This window comes from Manis javanica, chromosome 3 (assembly GCF_040802235.1).
Source record: "Manis javanica isolate MJ-LG chromosome 3, MJ_LKY, whole genome shotgun sequence".
Lineage (NCBI taxonomy): Eukaryota > Metazoa > Chordata > Mammalia > Pholidota > Manidae > Manis > Manis javanica.
Window position 1 is genome coordinate 35,261,288 of NC_133158.1, and position 21,452 is coordinate 35,282,739.

The 21,452-nt window shown below is 48.9% G+C and overlaps 1 protein-coding gene across 4 annotated transcripts in view; it reads left to right on the forward strand.

Moving 5' to 3' along the window:
* The window catches only part of NUP210 (nucleoporin 210), a 109,734-nt gene that overhangs the window by 6,566 nt on the left and 81,716 nt on the right, over positions 1–21,452 (forward strand). For all 4 annotated transcript variants that reach the window (XM_073231108.1, XM_073231105.1, XM_073231107.1 and 1 more), the window contains exons 2-4: positions 11,926–12,062; positions 13,355–13,486; positions 21,343–21,439. In XM_073231108.1, coding sequence (XP_073087209.1) covers positions 11,926–12,062; positions 13,355–13,486; positions 21,343–21,439 — 366 coding nt within the window. The remainder of the gene's footprint in view (positions 1–11,925; positions 12,063–13,354; positions 13,487–21,342; positions 21,440–21,452) is intronic.

Genomic DNA, 21,452 nt, shown 5'->3' on the forward strand with positions numbered 1-21,452 from the left:
GAACCAGAGATGAGGCCCTGCTTTCCTGGAGCTTATAGCTGATTACAGGAGTTAAATAATCAGCTAGGATGAAATAAACGGCTGCCTTTCATATGGTAATACATCTGTGAAGGACGTAAAACATGGTGCTGTGCTAAGGGCTGAAGAAGATGGTGTGTGTGTTTGGACAGGGTGGGCAAGAGACGCCTCTTTGGAGCTGGACTTGGACCTGAGCGGGGTCCCCTGGAGTGGGCAGGCCCTGGGGAGGGGCTGAGCCGGTTGCAAGAGCACAGATAAGGCCTGCTTGGTGAAGAGCCGGCCATGTGGGAACTTGTGGGCTCTGGTTAGGGTAGGAATGGGCTTGCCAGGGTCAGGCCCTGGCTGGCTGGGTTAGCCTGGGCCTTGTTCTCTCTGTACCCTCCAACCCAGGACTGCCTACTGCTGTGGTTCCTGAGGGACTGGTGGGGACCTTGCTCAACTCCCTTCACCAGATCCACAGAGGGAGATGCTGGGAAGTAAGGGCTGACTGAGTTGACTTGGTACCAGGGTTGTTTTCTTCCTGCTTCCTTTGTGGGTCCCCACTCTGACTGGGCCCGTGACTCCCTGTCTCTGCCCTGGAGGGGCTGACCTGCAGGTGGACGGAGGGTGGGCTGTATCTTCCCCTGCCCCCTGCCTCTGTTCTTTGCACAACTCTCACTTCTCCATTTTGTCTGTTGCTTTATGGCCTGACTGTCCCTTGGCCTTGGGTCTCCTGCCCAGCTCTTTGGTGTGAAGAGTGGGGAACAGCTCCCCCAAAGGCAGAGTGTCCCCCTAGACTACAGGAAACATTCTGAGTCAGGGGGCCTTATGTGACATTGGGAATGGGAAAGATTTGCCCTTGGAGAATCTACTCCTAGTTCTTCAGATTCCTCAAAATTAAGTTTGTTTCTGGTGTCAATATGTTTAAAAAATTTCACCAATTTTTAAAAAATTGGTGAAATAGACATAAAATTAACCATCTTAAGCATTTTTAAGTGTCCAGTTCAGTCGCATTAGTTTTATTCTCACTGTTAAGCAATAATCCCCACCATCCATCTCCAGAACTTTTCTGTAATCCCCACCTAAGATTCTGTCCTGATCAAACGACTACCCTTCACCCCCAACGATTACCTCTCACCCCCCAATTCTACTTTTTCCAACACCTTTTAATATTGACCTTTCTCCTGAGCACAGGCAGATGGGCCCAGAACCTTTGTAGGAACAGTGTCCCCGAACATGGTATTAACAGTATTTGATTCATGTTTGTTTTTATGGTTACCTTGGAGGGCAAATGAGATGGGCTTTCTAGTTACACTAGTGACACAAGGTTTCCTTTTAAAGTAAAGAGTCGATATAAAAGAAAAAAAATAAAAAGATACAAGGGTTACCCGAATGTGACCAGACCTAGCTGGTGGCACATGGAGAGGGAATGGAGGTGGGGAAGGGCTGGCAGGCATTCACGTGCCCAGCAGCTGCCCTGGTGGCCAGAAACACACGCCTGGAGGCTCAAATGTCACAGGGGTGTGTGTGGCAGGGGGAACCAAAATAGCAGAACTAGTTTTCCCCATGTAATCCTAAAAACAAAACAAAACCCTTTTTGGTAAGAATGACTACCCATTGCACAATGCTGAGCCAGAGACCAGGAGCCTCAGCCGGTTAGTGGCAGAGTCACATTCAAAGCCAGGCTGGTGACTGCAGAGCCAGCCCAGTCCTTTGTTACACAAGGAAACATGCCAGTGATTCTCAGCCAGTGGGTGGTTTGTCCAGGTTCCTTCAGTGGGGTTTTAAAAAGTCAGTGACACTTTTCCAAAGCACTATTGAGGATACTTGTGGGTTGGTGGGGTAGGATCTTGAGGCCATCTTCTGACAGGGTCTGGGAGCCCAGGCCCTCCCTCTGGGCAGCCCAGGGAGGGTGGGAGGCCCTGGCCTTGTTTTGAACAATCTGCAAGCATTCAGCATGAAGCAGTAGGGCAGTGTCCACCAGGGGTCCAGAGCCAGGCTGGGCCAAGGCAAGGATGTGATATTGGGCTGGTTGCTTAACATCCATGAGGATGTTTTCTCGTGTATCAAATGGGGATTTTAATGGGATGTTAGGAGGTAAATGAAATATTAGTGATGTGTTTTGCTCTGTGCCTAACAAATAATAAGCACACAGTAAAAGTTTTTTTTTTTTCTTAAAAAAAAGTACAATGCCAGTATATAACTGAATGAAATAAAGCAGCAAACTTGAAAGAATTCAGTCAGGGGATTTTATTTGTCTAGACTCTTGTGACTGTCTGACAAGAAATTCAAAGCAAAACCGTTTAAATGAAACAAAGGCCTGTTGCTTTGTCTCATGAAACTGAAAGCCCTGGCAGAATTTGTCTCATGCTTCTGTGCTGCAGGGGCTCACGTGACATCAGCATACCTGGTTCCTCAGTCTGCATGTCTTGGATTTGGCCAGGTACCCCCCCTGGGGTAGCAAGATAACAACTCTAGCCCAGCAGCCCCCAGAATCAAGGCCAGCTGGGCACAGGCCACAGCCTATATGTTCTGACTGACTCATGTGGGCGCGTGCCTGGGTCTCAGTCTCCCTCTGACCAGGTGAACATGGAGCTGGTGGTTGGCCAGGCCCTAGCCACCTGCCTCCTAGTGTCCAGAGGCCTGTAAACCTCATGGTCTGAGGATGGAGGAGAGGCGGCATCCACAGAAAACCTGGGTGCTATTACTGAAAAAGGTGGTTGGAGGTTGGGTAGCCAAAATCCAACACAAGTGCCTTGCAGGAATTTACATGTTTGCCTTGCTCTCTCCTGTTCACTGAGCAGTTTTGGGCGTGTGTGGATGTGTGTGTGTCAGAGGGTGTCTAAGTACCATGGACTTACCTGGGGACCTTGAGGGGACTTGCTGTGATCTGGGAGGAGTTTACAGTAGGATGTAGGTAAGAATGTTGAGAGGAAAGGAGATTGTGTGGGCAGCACTGAGCCTCAGTCTTCCCAGTTATAAGGTGGGCTCCCCAACTCACTTCCTGTGGGAATGGTTCTGAAACACTTGGGAAGACATAGAGCTCTCAGTGCTCTCCATTTCATTTATGTCATTTGGTAAAATTAAGTTGATATGAAAAACCTTCTCATAAAGAAGAGCCCCTAGCCCAGATGGCCTCACCTGTAAATTCTATGGAACATTTGTGGAAGAAATAGTACAAATCGTCTATACACTCTTTCAGAAAAGAGACAAGGTATGATCACTTCCTAGATTATTTTTACGCTGATTGCAAACTAGATGAAAATATTACAAGTTAAAGAAATTCACAGACCCAAATCTCAAAATTCCTTAACATAGAACTAGCAAATCAAATTCAGAAAACTATGAAATGGATTAATGTCCTCATGATCAACTGGGGCAAATTCCAGGAATGCAAGGTTGGTTTAGCATTAACAAAACAATCAGTGTAATTCACCATATCAACAGACTGAAGAAGAAAAGCCATATACTTGTTTCCATAGGTGCAAAGCATTCAAGGCCCATTTGTGATAAACATTTGCTGCAAACTAGGAATAAAAGAGAATCCATAACCTGATGAAAGACATTGATAAAAATTTGTACCAGAGTCTTATGCTGGGCACAGTGGGGGCAAGAAATGAACAAGCTGTAGGCTCTGTCCTCACACTCAGTCTCTGAGGGAAGTTGGACAGGGGAAAGGATTGGGGTCAAGCCATTGTCTTGGGGCCTTTCACTTGCTGAACCTTCTGCCCAGAACATACTTCTAGAGATTCAAAGAGCCCATGCCTGCCTCTCCCTCAGAGACATGGGAGTCTTTGCTCACATGTCACCCTCTCTGTGAGGCTTCCTCTGACCATTCTGTTGAAAACTGCAACCTTTCCCTTCCCTGTTCTATATTTTATATAGCTTGTCTTGTTGTCTAAGATCCCATGTTCACTCACTCATTTGTTTATTCCTGTTCCCTTCCTGCTGAAATGTAAGCTCCATGAAGGTGGGGATTAATGTATATTCTCTACTTTGTTGTATTTTCAGTACTTAGAACAATACCTGGGACATAACTCAATAAATATGGGTTCAGTGAGTGGGTGAATGCATGCCTGAGGGGCCCCGGGGAGGACCCGTGGGGCTGTGGGAGCTGAGAGGAAGGGATAAGGAGGATCAGGGACAGGTCCATGGAAAGGTTGCTTTTACCATGGGCCCTAAGGGCTGGACAGCCTGACGGCTGGTGGGAATGGCATGTGAAGTGGAGGGAATAGCATAAACAAAGGAATGGAGGCAGGAAAGCTGGGAGAGAGGGAGAGGCTTCTGGGCAGAGGTTATACTGAAGTCAGAGCTCCAGGCTTTTGCCAGTGGTGTGGCCTTGGGCTGGTATCCTCATCTTGGGCCTGAATCTTTGCTTGTGGCTGTGGGGATACCTGCCATTGGGGGCAGGGGACCTGACAACAGAGATTACGGTCAGGTATCATTTGGTGAAGGGGATGGACCAGGAGAAGTATAAATGATCACAGTATGGAAGGACCCACATTTTCTTCCTTTCTTTAAAAAGCAAAGTTCTTTGGTGAGAATCTCACCAAACACTGCAGGACCACAGCCTCTCATGTGGAGCCTCCTAATGTTTCCGGGACTTGAGAGCTTACTGTGTGAGGCCCTGTGATAGAAACTTTTTATTTATCATCCCATCTAACCCACCCCAACCCTTAGCAGCGGGAACTACTTTTATCTCTGTTGGGCAGATGAAGAAACAGACGCCCCCGAGAGGTTAAATTGTTTGCGTAAGGTCTCACAGCTGGTGGGGGGCAGCACCCTGCTGTCTTAGGCCTTCCCCTTCCAGCAGATACCAACCACTGGAGAATTTGGGGAGGCTTCATTGCCATCACTGGTGCTACTTACCACACCGCACCAGGGGCCTGGGGACATGCCTTGGAGCCTGTCCTGTGCCCCTGTGCTGACCACCAGCCGAGATGCATGGAAGAGCCAAGTCTGTGCAGGCTGCGGCAGCACAAATCCTTGCGGGGTGGCAGTTCGTTTACCCTGGGAGCAGAGAAAGGCTCTTCAGCAGAAAAGCCACCGCAGCCAGGACTGGTTCCCTTGGCTAGCATGATGCTCTATCCAGGCGACTTGGGCTGTTGGGCAGGAGCAGGGGACCAGGCTTCGGCGGATGGCAGGTTACAGCATGGTCCTGTGAGCTGCCAGCCCTGCGTGTGGGCCCCGCCTGCTCTGCTTAGGTACCTCACAGTGGGTTTTCCCCAAGCAGAGGGGGGACTGTGAGGGTTTTAGAGCTCTTGATATCAGCTTGAGAAGCTGCTTTGTCTTGGAAACTGATAGACTCAGCACCAGAGAGAAGGTATGGCTGGTGTAGTGGGACTCAGTCTCTCTCTCCCTTGGTCCCACACTGTCATGTGAGTGCTGTGTTCCCTTCCCAAACTGCAGACACTTCGTGCCATGGTCAAAGTTGTGCCTTTTTTTATGTACTACCTTTACTAGAATTTACTTACCATTTCCTTCAAAATGACTCATTTTTTTTTTTAAAGATTGGCATTATCTTCAGTATTAACATTTAGGAACTCATGAGTTTGATGTATTTGTTTTTCCTAAAACACTTTAAAATTCATAGAGAGTCCATTAAAAAGTAGTCCACCTGTGCATCCCTCCTCCTTTTTGTGGTGCATGTTGTTAAATTCCCTGGGGCAAACCCGCTTGTGGTGGGGGAGTATCTGGTTCAGAGCTGCACAGACTCCTGCCCTGCCACTTGACCTGTGTGGCTTGGGGAAAATTGATCAGTCTCTGAGCCTCAGTTTGGTTTTCCCAGATAGGTCTGCTGGAAGATTAAGTGATGTCATAGATATAAATATTTAGTTATGGTTTTGACACATGGTGGACAATTCCCTTTGTTACCTTCTACACCCACCCTGTCTTAGTAAGGTTCACTGGAGAAGCAGGACCAAGAAGATATAATTTTATTCTATATGTACATATGAAGGCATTTGTATAAGGAATAGGCTCACGAGATTATAGAGGCTCGCAAGTCCCAAAATCTGCAGGATGAGTTGGCAGGCCAGAGACCTGGGAAGAGCCACTCTCTCAGTTCAGGCCTGAAGTCAAGAATAAGCCCATGTCCCAATTTGAAGGTTGTCAGGCAGGAGGAATTCTCTCTTATTTGGAGGAGGGTCAGCCTTTTTGTGCTGTTCATGCCTTCAACTGATTGGCTGAGGCCCACCACAGTGGGAAGGGTAATCTGCTTTACCTAGTCTTCTGGTTTAAATGTTAATCTCATCCAAAAACACCCTTACTGAAACACCCAGAGCATTTGACCAAATGACTGCATACCTCACTACCTAGCCAAATTGACATATAAAATTAACCATTATGCTGCCCCAGCACAGTTTTATTTTTTAGTCAAAAAAATGGTCTCTGGATGTCTCTGCACTTGCCAGACATGAGGTGCCCCTGCCTGTCATCACCTCTTGTATCTCCTCCTGTACTCCGTGGCTGGGTGTCATTAGCCGCTGTGTCTATGAAGAATTACCTGTCCTTCCGTGGAGAAGGGGATTCTCTTCTGTCCAATCCTGGAAGCAGAAACATTCCAGAATTGCATACCTGTGGCCTTTGCTTCCATTCCCTGCTCAGGAAAGATCCAGCCTGAACCTCCAAAGGCATGTGTAGGCTGTTACTAAGGCCGCCTTAGAGAGTGGTGAGATGCAGAGGCAGCACCTCTTTGTGGCCAGTAGGCGGCTCTAACAGCAGAAAACGTCCACTTCAGGGCACGGAACACCTGTGCCCTGGCTCTCAGGATGGCCTCCAGTCAGTCCTCTCCTCCTTCCAAGCCTGTTTGCTTACCTGTGAAACAAGGGCCCAGCAGTAGTTCTCTAAGTCATATCCACTGTTGGGGGAAAAGATTTTTATTCAGAAGTTGGAATAATACAGAGCAAAGAATAATACTCATGTTCCTATCATCAGAACTAGCTATTGTTAACAATCTATGTATTTGTTTCCAGTCTGGGTTTTTTTTTTTTGGTAGGGAATGAAACATTAAAGGCATTGTAAAGTAAATGTAAACAGTAAAACTGACAGGCTCTTCACTACCCCCTCCTGGCTTCCATCCTCCACCCCTGCCAGTCCCCATTTTGAGTTTGAGTCCTGTGTGTACTTTTCCCTTTATAATTCCCTAAAAACACATTGAAATATGCTCTTTCATCCAGCATTCCTCTTTAACCTCACCCTGACAGGGATACCGAGGCTCGGGGGCACGTGATTGCTGGATTCTGTGCTTCTGTTTTGCCTGTTAAAGGTACAGCCAAAGCAAACAGGCCTCAGAATATCCCCAAAAGAATCAGATGACTGGAAAGAAACCTTCTGTTGGCAATGGAAACACCACCCCAGGCTGACTTAAACCCTCCTGTCCATTGTTGGGATGAGCCCTCCAGCTTCAGATGCAGCATCTTGGGGCCAGAAGAAAGTCTGCAGGTGAAACGGGTGGGGAGATGTGGCACCAGCTCTTCCAGCCCTGACTTTCTACCACATCCATGGCTGACGTTTTGCAGCACTTTACCATTTACTATGAAGTGCTTACCAGCTCTTCCAGCCACCCTGTCAGCATGGAGTCTGCCTCTGAATCACACCACTGAGCTTAGCTAGGGTGCAAGGGTGCAGAGGTTCAAACCTGCTCCAGGCCCCCTGTTTCCCCTGTGAGGATCCCGCTGTCTTCTAGTGGGGACATTGGACACTCCACCCAACACAGGTCTGTGGGTGGGGAGGCCACCTCCTTTCCAGGCAGCTGGAGATCAGGCAGGCTGCTGCTTCTTATCTCGAGGCTGCCCTTCCTGGCCTTGTAGCAGCCCTGTGTGTGCAGAGCAGGAAGTGTCTGAAGAGGTGCTAAGAGCACTTGGCACCTGCCAACTCCCACACCAGCCCTTGGCACGCATGAGAGGATATCTGCAGGGTGAGTGAGCTGAGTAGTGTGTGCCTGCCTGGCTGTCCACGAAGTCCTGTCCTGTTCCGTAGCCACTCAACACACAAGTGTGAGGCCTAAAGTGCACCTTGGGCCACAGGTCAAAGTGATACTATTTGGGATATGTTGAGTTAATTAACATTGGCACATGACTATTAACTAATTTCACCTGTTCCTTTTCTTTAATGTGGCTTTTTTATTTATTTTATTAAGCTATTGATATACAATCTTATCAAGTTTTCACAGCAACATTGTGGTTACTACATTCACCCTTATTATCAAGTCCCCCGCCACATACCCCATTATAGTCACTGTCCATCAGTGTTGTAAGATGCTACTGAGTCACTACTTGTCTTTGTGCTACACTTCCTTCCCCGTGTGCCCCCTATATTATGTGTGCTAATCATAATGCCCCTTAATCCCCTTCTCCCTCCCTTCCTGCATGCTCTCCCCATCCCCTTTCCCTTTGGCAACCCCTAGTCCCTTCTTGGAGTCTGTGAGTCTGCTGCTGTTTTGTTCCTTCAGTTTTTGCTTTGTTCTTATACTCCACAGACGAATGAAATCATTTGATACTTGTCTTTCTCCACCTGGCTTATTTCACTGCACGTAATACCCTCTAGCTCCATCCATGTTGTTGCAAATGGTAGGATTTGTTTTCTTCTTATGGCTGAATAATATTCCATTGTGTATATGTACCACCTCTTCTTTATCCATTCATCTACTGATGGACACTTCTGTTGCTTCCATGCCTTGGCTATTGCAAATAGTGCTGTTATAAACATAGGGGTGCATATGTCTTTTTGAATATGGGATCTTATTTTCTATGGGTAAATTCCTAGGAGTGGAATTCTTGGGTCAAATGGTATAACATGGCTTTTTAATATGGACTTACAAAAAATAGGGATGAGTTGACCGAGCACAGAGGATTTTAGGATAGTGAAGCTGCTCTGTGACAGGGTAATGATGGCTACATACATGTCATCAGATGTTGTCCATAGCCATGTATACAGCCCCAGGGGTGAGCCTCAGTAACCTGTGGACTCTGGGTGGTAACGATGTGTCAGTGAGGCTTCTCAGTTGTAACAGGTGCACCACCCAGGTGGGAATGTAAAGGGAGAGGCGGTATGTATGGGAAGAGAGAGGGTGTATGGGAATTCTCTGTACTTTCCACTCAATTTTGCTAAATTTGTGAACCTAAAACTGATTGAAAAAATCAAGCCTATTAAATTAATTTTACCTGTTACATTTTGTTTCATAATGCAGTTAGAAATTTTTAAATGTGAATCACTGGATATTTCTGTTGGACAGGGCTGCTAAGGGCCTATATCTGTGCTTTACATAGCCCTATAAGATAGTAGGCCTGACACAATGTGGGTGTTCCCAGCCATTCTCCGCAGGCTGCCAGGGCCTCTCAGCAGCCAGTGGAAGTGCTGGGGAACGTGGGAGGGAGAATTTCAGGCCTCCCCAACTTGACCTAGTGTAGCACTGTTCTTATCTGTACTGATTTATTTATTGGGACTCTGTTTCAGATTAGTTTACTTCTGTCAGATAATGAGTAAAGATGTTCTCTCCATTTTCTTCTTGGGGAAACTGAGGTTCAGAGAGGGGGGTGGGATTTTCAGCCCAGATCTCTGGCTACGAGGCACCATGGAACAAGGTGTTTCTCACACTGTTTCTCAAAGCTAGGAGCAAGAAATGATGAATTATCTTTTTACAGAATAGACTTTTTGTTTAGAGCAGTTTTAGGCTCACTACAACACTGAGCTGAAATCACAGAGATTTCCCATATAGTCACCCTCAGGCTCCCCCACCGTCAATGTCCACACAGGAACAGTATGTGTGTTACAGTTAACCTGACACATCACCAAGGCTCATAGTGTGTGGTAGGGTTTGTACTTGGCATTGTACATGCTGTGGGTTTGGACTAACATACACGACTTGTTTTATCATTGAGGTATCACACAGAATAGTTCACTGCCCTGAAAGTCCTCTGTGCTCTGCCTATTCATCCATTCTCCCCCACGCCCTGTCTTTCTTTTTTAAATTTTACATTTCAGACTAATTTTAGATTTGCAGGGAAGTTGCAAAGATGATACAGAGTTTCCTCTACTCACCCTTCAGCCAGCTTCCCCTCAAGTTAACTTCTTGCAAAAGCCAGGAGCGTTTATCAAAATGAAGAAATTACCCTTGGTGCCTGACTATTCACTAAACACTAGACTATTTGGATTTCATCCATTTTTCCACTCAGGTTCCTTTTCTGTTTCTGGATCCAGTCCAAAATCCCACATTGCATTTACTTGCCTCTCCTCCTCTGTTTCCTCTGACCTGTGCGAGTTGTCTAATTTGTTCTTTCCTTTCCAGTCAGGTCTGTGTGTGGGTATGTGCATGCGGGTGTGTGTGTGTGTGGGCAGTTTCACCCCCTTTGGAAATGAGCTGAGTGTTCCACAGCTGCTACCAGTCAAATGGAGCAGTTCTAGCAGGGGCGAGGCATGTGCCACAGGCTCCTTTGCCCTTCTTGACTGGGTGTGTGTGCCTGTTCATGTTATTGTCTTCCCATGGTCTCCAAAATGCTCTTTTCTCGGAACTCTATGAGAAGCCCACAGTGCATTACCTAAGGGGCTTCCATTTCTTGCCTTCACTGTGGGTGAGGTTTGCCTCCCGAGTACTTTCAAAAGACATGTTGATCCACCTCCAGGTGCCCTGCCGGCAGCTCAGCCTGTGCCTGTGATGTTCATGTGATCCAAGCATCCTCAGGTGTGTTTGGAGACGCCGTGTGCTTACCTGGCCCTGGGAGAGGCACTTGCCATCAGCCCAGAGACTTGCAGATGTCTGGGTGTGTTTCACACCATCATGTTTTAACACCAGGCATTTTTAAAATTTCCTTCTGAATATCCCAGAACCTTGATGTTCCAGTGAGTTCAGGCAAAGGGCCTGGAAGGAAGTGATGGCTCAGGTGCCTGCCTGGTGCCAAGTGCGGCCTTTGGGGTAGAGTGGATGCTCTGCCTGGTGGGTGCCCCTTCCCCGGGCTCTGGATCACACTTAGCTCACTGAGGATACCACCTTGTTCTCTGTTTTGTGAAATGTGAATTGCATTCGGATGTTCACCTGCTTCAGATACCCTGGTGGCCTGTCTGCTTTCAGAATAAGTCTGAGCTCCTTTACTCCAGCCTCCAGTGCCTCTCCACCCTCAGCACCTGCCGTCTCCTTGAGTCCCAGGGCTCACATTGTCCTGGCTTTTCTGTTCATGGGGCACGCCTGGCAGCTTCTCACCTCAGGACTGTGCCTGAAACGGCACATCTTGGCATGGTGTTCACTGAGGGGCAGCCCCCAGAGAGGCTTCCCTGAGCACTTGGTCTGCAGGTAACTGTAATGGCACACACTGCCCTGGCGCTCTCTGCATGGTATCTGCTCTGCTCATACCACTTGTTCCCCTCCCACCTCAACGGGAACAGTTGATAACCTGTGTCATAGATGGAAACCATGGCACTGGCCCTGGATCTCTCCCCAGTCACGCTGTTATTCTTGAGGCCCTTCTCCCCGCGGGAAGTCATCTTGCAGATTTTAATGGGTTCATTTGTGTGCTAGCCTGCCTCTCCCCACCTTTGCCATAAGGTCAATTTTCTGCACACTGAGACTATGATTGTTGTTATCATTCCAGTTGGTGTTCTGCATGTTTTTAGACCCTGTTTGGAGATAGAAACTAATGTCTAGGGGCCTGCGGTGTGCCAGGCCCGGCCTAGAGGTCAGCAGAGTTAAAAGGCATTTCCTCCTCACCAGACGCATAGGCAGCTTTCTCACAGATAAAGACTGATTTCCAGTTCTGTAGAATGGCCTTGTAAATTTCTCCTCTGGGTTTGGTGGGAACTGCCCATCTCTAGTCTGGTGGGAACTGTCTGAGTCTGGGACTGATCTCCAGACAGGGAACTGCAGCTTTGGCTTCTGGTCTCATGCTTCTCCGAGTAACTAACTGCACAGAGTAAATTCTCGTCTTCCTGCCACAGGTCATCGACCCGGCCGGAGGTGGCCAGTATAGAGCCGCTGGGCCCGAGCGAGCAGCAGTGCTCCCGGCAGGCAGTGGTGCAGGCCCGCCTGTCCCAGCCCGCCCGCCTGACCAGCATCATCTTTGCAGAGGACATCAGTAAGAGCTTCGGGTGCCCCTGTGCCCCTGGCCGGGACGGGAGATGAGAAGCGCCCTCTTGAGACCTGTCCATAGAGCCTGCTGGGGCCTATGGCAGCTCTTTCCTCTCTCTTGGTGGGTGGGAGGATGCCCAGCGGGGGTGGGCGCCGAGCAGGCAGCACCCACCCCAGTCCCTCCTGTCAGCACTTGGTGCTGTCTTCCTTCTTGTGGAGGCTGGCTTTCATTTCGAAGCTATTTTTAACAGGTGTCAATTCAAAATGAGGAAAGCTGTTGTAACTCTTTCACTTCCCCATATTTGATTTATCACATTATGGTTGTAACATGCTGAGAAACAATTAATACGATTTTCTGTCATGCTTTCCCTCCACCTAACCTGATAAGAAAAAGTCTCTATTTCATCATGGAATTATTTTTAATGGCTGAATAATATTCTGAGCAGGAGGTTGTGCTATAAGCATTCCCTTGTATTGGACGTTTACATTGATTTTAGGTATTTGTTTCAATGTTGGGTAGAAACAAATAGTTTTATACAGAGAACAGTTTTGGGGTCTTCTAAGTTATGAGGTTATTTTTTGCCAAGGATAGATCCCCAGTCTCACCAGGTCTCAGCACATGAGATAAATTGGGCATACTGCTTTCTAACAAACCAGCACTAACAGTGTACAAGCAGTTTTACATGGTAACTGGAGGATGGTCAGGATGGTTTTGTGTCACATGCTCTTATTTATACACTAGAAAATTCTCCAGGTAATGCCATTTATGCATTTTATTTATGAAACAAGTGAAAAAAATCTGTGCACTGGTGCACACGAGTCTTTTATTCTATAGCACGGTTGGTAGTCTCATGTAAAGATGCCAGAATAAACACACACACTCTAGGTGTAATACCTGATCTCATGCAGAACAGTATTACTTTTGGATGCTAACTCGTTAGACCACAGCCTTTGTCATTTCACTTAATGGCTACATCCTGAATGAAACTAGAATTGCCTAGAGGAGTTTTTGCACACAGCTTTAAATGCTTGTACTCATGTTGGAAAAATACAAGCTGGGCAATGAAAATGCCTCCGATGCCCTTACTTGCTGCAGTCCATGCTGACTTCCAGAAGGGCTGTGTGCTTCAGTGGCTTGGCCTCTGAGGGCTAATTCAGCTCTTACAGCCTGTGTGGTGTAGTGGTTTTGTTGTTTGCTCTAGTCTTTGCCAAAGTATGAGACCACCTGGGTGGCCCTGAAGTGGGGATGGCGGTTGGGCGCCACCATCTGTGCTGACCCCTCCATTCCTATCCCTCCAGCCACGGGCCAGGTCCTGCGCTGCGATGCCATCGTCGACCTCATCCATGGCATTCAGATTGTCTCCACTACCCGTGAACTCTACCTGGAGGACTCACCCCTGGAACTGAAGATCCAGGCCCTGGACTCTGAAGGTGAGCATGTTCCCCTGGCAGTCTCTGTTGTTCTCTCCCCTCTGGTGTCTGGCCCTGCTGTTCTGCCTGGAGGGCTGCTCCAGCCAGGAAGGTGAAGGTGGTGTGGGGCAAGACCGCCTCAGAGGTGGAGCCTGGGCCCTTGGTAGCAGCACAACTCCGGGCCTAGGCCAGGGGCTGTGCTCCCAGGAGCCTGTGTTTGGGAAACTGACACCTGGTGTCTCAGCGGTCATGAGAAGCCAGGAGAGGCTCGCTGGGTCGCTGTGCTGTGCTGTAAATGGGGGTGCATTCTGCTCGGCTTTGAGGGTTTGTGTTCTGACTGCAGAGCGTGTGTGTGTGTGTGTGTGTGTGTGTGTGTGTGAACGTGTATGTGTGTGTACAGCAGGCCGGGGCACATCTGTGCTGTTGGCCCTGTCTACCATCCTTTATTTCTTCACTTCACCTGCTCATTGTGAGCTGGGATTGGACCTGCTCTGGTTGGAGGCAGACTGTCTTGGCTGTAGCCTCACCTCTTGGAACAAAGGGAAAATTTGGAGGTTAAGGTTCTTGCTGAAGAAAGAAAGATGAGTCTGTGTTCTAATGAAATACAAAAATAGGCAAAATAATGTCTTTCAGACAAAGGATCTTGCAAAACTTCAAGTCCAAACCAAGTCTCACCTTGTCTTAGAAATCTTTCCTGACCACTGTAGCATCCCTCGCTTTTTAAAAACATTTTTCTGCATCAGGGTTTCTCAGGTATTTGAGGCCAGGTAATTGTGGTAGAAGTCTGCCCAGTACATCATAGGATCTTTAGCAACATCCCTGGCCTCTACCCACCGGACGCCAGTGGGACTCCCCCAGTTGTGACAACCGCACTTGTCTCCAGCCATCGCCAGATGTCCCTCGGGAGCAAAATCACTGTTCGGGAGCACCTGTCAGATCCTTCCTCCCTCTCTGTATTCATTCATCAGATAAGCTGCCTGCCTTCTCTGAACTGTTTTCTGATCTGTGAGACTGAGCTAGTGATACTCACCGTGGGATTGTAAGGATCTGGTGAGAAGAATGTGAGGGGCTTGGTGCTGCGTGGTGCATAGTGGGTGCTCAGGAAGCCAGGTAGTGTTGGAGTGCTTTCTACCTCCTGGGCATTCTGCCAGGTCCTGGGGTGCCCCAGGGTGAGGGAAGGGTTTGGCCCTCTGCCTCCAGTGTCTCAGGCTGTTGGGGAGGGCCATGTGGCAGTAAATGCCCGCAGGCATCTCAATAGGTGCTGTTTGTGATCACACTGGATGCAAGTGCCCCGAGCTGGGGAGCCAGCCCCAGGGAAGGGTGAAGTGGGGTCTGGAGAAAGAAGGTCAGGACAGTTTCATGGACCGACAATACGATGTTTGAGCTTTGAGAAATGGGGTGTTTGCCTATTTTATTCTGGAGGAGACTAAAATGTGGAGAGGGGTGGGATACAAGATGCAAAGGGTCGTGTGTGTCAGAGGTTGGATTTGCACTTGGTCTTCAAACAGAGGGAGCCGAGGACCTGGTTCATGCAATGGGATGATGGGAGCTGGTCTTCAGGACCCTGGGAGGATCACCCACTGTTCTTGGGAGCAAAAGACCAAAGTTTGAGGCCACACTGGTGTCAGGCACTCCTCTGAGCACCTACATGTTCTAATTCCTTTCATGTCCAGGTGGTGAGACTGAGGCACACTGTGTGAATACATGTGTATGTAGGAAAAGATGTGTAGTTAGTATGAAGCAGAGTCAGGATCCCAGTCCCAGCTCTGGCCGGGTGCCAGAGTTCAATCTCTTGGCCAGGGGTCAGCAAACATTTTCTGTAAAGGGCCAGATAGTAAATGTTTTAGGCTTTTCTGGCCATATGTTTCTGCTGAAGCTACTCAGCTCTGCCATTGTTGCTCTAAAGGCATCATAGATATTGTAAATGAATAGATGAGGCTGTGTTCTAATAAAATACAAAAATAGTGGTGGCATAATAAAACTTTATTTACAAAAACTAATGGTGGACTGGATTTGGCCCAGGGGCTGTAGTTGCTACCTCTGCTCTTGCCCACTCTGTTTTGTTTCCCATCTTAAGTAACTTTAAAAATATATATTTATTTTTATTGAGATTTAAGTACCATAAAATCCACTCATTTAAAGTATACAGTTCAGTGGTTTTGAATATAATCTCAAAGTTGCAGGACCAACCACCACTGTTTAATTTTAGAACATTTTTATCACTACAAAGAAGAAACCCAATGCACATTAGTAGTCACCTCCATTCTTTTCTCTTTCCAGCCTGTTGGCAGCCACTCACCTACTTCCTATGTATATAGACTTGCCTGTTGCAGACATTTCATATAAATAGAATCATACATGTGGTCTTTTGGGACTGATTTCTTTCACTTAGCATGTTTCCTAGGTTCATCTATGCTGTTGCATGCACCTCCTTCCTTTTTATGGCTGAATAATATTCCATTGTATGGATAGGCCACATTTTGTCTATTAATCAGCTGGTGGCACCTTTTGGTTACTGTGAATAGAACTGCTATGGACAGTCATGTGCAAGGTTTTGTGTAGACATGTGTTTTCATTCCTGTTGCCAGGAGGGGGATTTCTGGGTCAGATAGTAACTGAGAAACTGCCTCATTGTTTTCCATAGCAGCTGGACCATTTTACATTCCCACCAGCAATGCATGAGGGTTCCAGTTGCTCCACATCCTCACCAACCTTTGTTACTGTCCACCTTCTTTGTTATAGTTATTCATAAGTCACTCAAATTTTTTTCCTGGGAGTGCCTCAGGCACCTGGAGATGTGGGGAGCAGGAAAGTGGCTGTTCCTGGCCTTTCTGTGCAGGACAGATGCCCAGTGCCCTTGCTAGTAACCATTCACACCCCTCCCACCCCTGTGGTTTCTGTGGCACATGTGGCCAATTCCAGAGTAGGAAGTCAGGGTTCGCCAGCTGGTCTGCATACACTGGGGTCATTCACCAGTAGCCCAGGTGAAGGCCCCACCTTTGCTCTAAGCAGGTGGCTCACTTCCATCCTCATTATTCACTGTGAGGATCTCATACTTTCTCATCAGCCTTCCCTGCCCAGAGATGCTAGACTAGCACCTTAGTTACCCCTACTTTTCTTTATCCTGAGCCTGTGTCCTCTTTCCTGGTTAGAGCCTCTTTTGTGAAGACAAACTTGACTCTTGTCACCTTTGAGGACCTTGCAGTCTCACAAGGGACATATCTTTATCTGGATCAGTGGATGTTGTCAAAAAAGACATTACTGTGGCTCAGCAAGCCCTGCTAGAGGCTCTGTGTGCGCCAGGCACTGCCCCAGGCCCTTTACAGTGTCATCTTCTACCCCATGAGGATGGATGGTATCTTATCCATTGTATATACAAGTGGAGGCCCAGAGAGGTTAAGTGACTTGCCCAAAGTCACACAGCTTATGTGTGGCAGGTAGGATCTGGAACTCAGGGTATCTGATGCTGTCACCTGATCTCATGTCCAGTAGGCCAGTTGTCCATGTCCTGCTGCTGCATTTTTCCTGGGCAGTGGGAGTCCTCTGTATGGGGCTCAGGTCCACCTTGGCCTGAGACTGTCTGCAGAGTGCCTGCCTCAGGTTAATGTTTTCATAGTTACCTCCCTGCCCACATGCACTGCTCACACATACCTTGTGCAAGACAGAACTAGGCTAGCTTAAGGTCACCAATTTGGCCCCTCCTCCCATTTCCCGATGCTGCCTGTTCTGCTCAGAGCACCTTCCACGTCCCCTCTGGGCCTCCCTTTTAGAAGCCCTGGTCCCCTCTGGGCCTCCCTTTCAGAAAGACTCTTCTCCAGGGATCTTTCCCTGGCTGCTCAAGGTGAGATTTGTTCCTCCCTAACTGAAACCCTCAGCAGTTCACTGGCCTCTGCCCTGCCTCCGGAGGGGGGCATTTTTTGCTCTGCATTGTCAAGTTCAGCACTTGGAGGGCAGAGTTGGGATCACTTCATTCTATGACACTGGGCTTTAGGCCCAGTGGGCATCTGGCAAATGTTTGCTAAGTGGCATTGCTTAATGTTTTCCTTCTGCCCTCCTGGGACCAGGACAGTGTGAATGCACCCTCTGAAGATGGACCCCTGGACTTGCCTCATAAAAAAAAATGTAGCACTTGACTGTGAAGCTTCAAGGTCAAGGGCTCTGTCTGACCCACATAGTAGGTACTAATATCTACTTTTTAAATGGAAAAGCAAACCTTTAGGCAGAAGTTTCCTGAAAGCATTTTCCCCACAAACCTGTAAATTTCTGCTAAACGTGTCTGTCTTGGGGCCTGTTTTGCACTGAGAGGTGCCATCTTCCCTCACTCTTGGAAGTCACAGTGAGTGACCTGTACTGCGACCTCCTGTGGTTCTCTTCTGTCACCCAGAAGTCATTCTCTCTTCCTGCCCACAGGGCCAGCTCCCCACAGGGCAGCAGCTCAGGAGGGTTCCAGGCTTGGTTCAACACTCACTGCTGCCTTGAACTTTTTAATAAATTTATCTTTGAACTTGTGTTTTGAGAGTGGAGTCTGATGGGACTATAGTGCATGTGCCAGGGGCTTGGAGGCATTAACTCAAAATACAGCCTCCCGGCCACTTCCCTGCCCCCTGCGGTGTATTTTTGGCTTCCTGCTTCCTGTACCCTGGTGTCCTGGGTCCTACGTGGCCTCTTCCCTCCCTGTCCTTGCCCTATGACTGCTCCCACCTTCCATCCCTGGTTGGGCCTGGGTAGGGTGCATATGCCCCAGTGTATGCTGGGATGGAGCATGGTAGTGGCTGTCTCTGTCTCAGGCTGGCAGCTCCTGGACGTGTTTGGTCCAGAGACTGCATCCCAGCCAGAGTGAGCCTCTCGCCCACCCTAACCCAGCTACCTAGCACCTCCCTGCTTAAAGAGGTAAGTAAGGCTTAAACTGGCTTACTAGGGGGGTCAGCAGCTACAGGAAGGAGAGATGCCTGACCCAGTTTCCTCGGAGCCTGCTCCAGCTGGGACATGGTATGTTGGTCCAGTGGCTGGCAGGGGGAACCCAGTAGCTGGCAGGTGGCAAGCCTGTGTGTGCTCCAAATAGCAGGGCAGAGCCTCTGGGCACCTCTAAGGTTCTCACCCTGGAGGACTTCTAAACCCCAAGGGAGCCCTCCCTCAGGCCACCTCTGGGCCCAGGGGCCTCTCCGTCTCCACCAGTCTTCCCAAGTCTGACTTGCCTTCTGGCACCTTCCCCTGCCTTTTGAATGAGGGGCCCCACATTTGCACAGAGCCCTGAAAATTATGAAGCCAGTCCTGCATGTGCATTTGCTCACATTGGTAAAAGTTACAGAAGCCCAGGGACACTTCCTGCTCCTATTCGTTCACATCTGAACATGGTAGACTTGTAGGACTTGTGAGGCCGGGGGCAGCAGAGATGCTGTCTAGAACTCCATGTGTAGCCACTGAAATGTAGGAAGACAGGCTTTCCTGTTGCCATGTGCTGTGTAAAGAAACCCAAGCAGGCCTTCCTCAGTGTCCTCGACCTCAGAAGGCCTTGGCCACCAGTACTGATCCCTGGGGCTGGCCAGCGTGGTCCCGGCACCTTGCCAGGGGGCACTTTCTCCATTCGATCTTCCCAACAATCCTGTGGGTTGGGACTCTCATTCCCATTTTACAGAAGAGAACAGTGGTGCTTGGAGATGACGGAAGCACTGAGAGTGGGTGTTCAGGACACCTGTGGTGTTTGGTTGGGCGTGTGCTGAGAGAGGGCCATCTGATGGGCCTTTGTGTTGGGTTTCTGTTCACGCTTTGGCGATCTGCCACGGTAACAGGACATCCATTCTTGTCCTAATTGAGCGGGTTGCAGAGTCAGCATGCTTGGCTCTGCCGCCAGGAGGCAGGAGTTTGGGCTGACTTTGCTTTGCATATCCCATTTTGGCTCAGTGTGTAGAAGAATGTTCTTATGGTCAGAGCTATTGAATGGAGGGGCTGGGCTGGGTTTGGAGGCAGTGAGCTGCTCGTCACTGGGATGTGCGAGAAAGGTGCAGACCCCCGTGAGTCAGGGATGCAGCAGGGAGCTGTTTCCTGGGATTGGGCTAGGGGGCTTGTGAGTCTCCTGCAGCCAACCTGCTTCTCTGGTGTGGATTTTACCATCTGTCTTCTTACCTAATGCCCAGATGTTGGAAAGACAGATTACTTTGGTCAAAATGCTTTGAGGTTTAAGAAACCACAGATCTTTTGTTTGCTCAAAATCATTTACTAAGCACCTACTATGTGTGTCAGGCTCTGCCGAGGTACCACTGAAGGTACAGAGATAAGTGGGACAGTCCTGTCCTGCTGAGTCACCAGTGACTGACAGCATCCAAGCAGCTGAGCACACTGTGCAGTGTGCATGCCACACATGGGCATCAAGGGCACAGGCAGCCTGCCTGCCAGGCTGGGGTGCTCATGGGTGCAGTTTTGGGTGGGCACAGGGTCCCTGTGGCTGCCTCCCCCAGTTCCCATCTTGTCCTGTCCCACCTTTGCACACTATGTGTTGTTCACTGTCCACCGAAGGGGGAACTGGGTGAGTTCTCTCGGCAGCCTGGTATCTGGGGTCCTCCCTTGGACATCTGAGAAGAAAATCTCTCTGCCTGTATCCATAGTAGATGGGGTTTGTCTCCCCTGCCTCTGATTAGTTGCCCAGCTCAATGGAAAGACATCTAGGAAATTGTACGGGGTGGCCCTCCCTGTGATAGATGTCCAAAAGACTGATGGCAAACAGAGTCTGGTTTTCTAGAGCTTTTGCCAAGTGCCGGTTCATTTGGTTTCTGAGATCTCACGGGTGGGGTGGGGCAGGGCAGGATCCCAGGCCCGTCTGCTTCTAGGTGCCTTGGCCTTTGTGCTGTAGAAAGAGCTTTTCTGTGCCCCAGATGCTATTTCAGGGCCTGGCCAGGCAGGGAATGTAGATGATGAATGTGGCATGGCTGTGGGACAGCAGGGTATGTTGAGGAGTGTGGCAAACCCAAGATTGTGATCCTTCCCAGTGAGGCTGAGCCAGCTGCTGGTCCCCAGAGTGAATAGGGCCCAAGCAGTGGGATCTTACTATTTTTCAAGAAAATTTGGAAGTTGGATTTATATGTTGAGTTTCTTAATTTGAAACAATGGGAATTAAAGAATGTAAAAACAACATCGCCAGGGTAAAGTACAAACCCCACAGTTCCCAGCAGATGAGGCCTTTCAGCCACTGGTTTTCATCTCCTGCCGTGCTCCAGGATGTCCACCTGGAACCAGGCCTTGTGCTTATGCTCAAGGTGTTTATGGAGGGTTTGAGACCCACTCCCATTCCTCCAGGAGTCATTACCCACTCACCCCTCGGGCTCGGCTTGTTCGGACATCCTGTCACAAGGCACATGGACGGCAAGCCAGGACTGGGAGCCAAGGCTACTGTGTGTGGCTTCCCATTTCTTCCACCCTGGGACCTCAGGAGTCTTAAGTGTCAAGGTGAAGAGATAGAATGGTTGTGTGAAACCAGATGGTCGGAGGTTCTGCCCCCTCATCCCACAGCTTCTTTCCCTGCCTAGGGAGATGATAAGGAGGAATGAATGTCTGAGGTCTAGGAGTGGCCGCCTAAACTGTAAAGTGCTTACAGACGTGCAGGGTGATGGTATTAGACACTACACCGAGCCCGTTGTGAGCAGTCAGAGGCAGGAAGTACAGCAGGAAGAACATAGGTGTTCACCTAGGACAGGCCTGCATTCACATGCCTGCTGAGCCCCTAACAGTCACATGACCTGGATCCTTGAAGCCTCAGTTTCCCCTTTCCAAAATGCAGGCATGTCTTCTGCTTTGCAGGGGGTTGGTGTGGAGTGCATTTCCTCTTCCCTTGGCCTCATGGGTTAACTCCAGTGCATTTCTGCCTCTCCCACTGGCTCTTACAGGAAACACGTTCAGCACCCTGGCTGGGCTGGTCTTTGACTGGACGATCGTGAAGGACACAGAGGCCAACGGGTTCTCAGACTCCCACAATGCACTCCGGTAAGAGCACCTC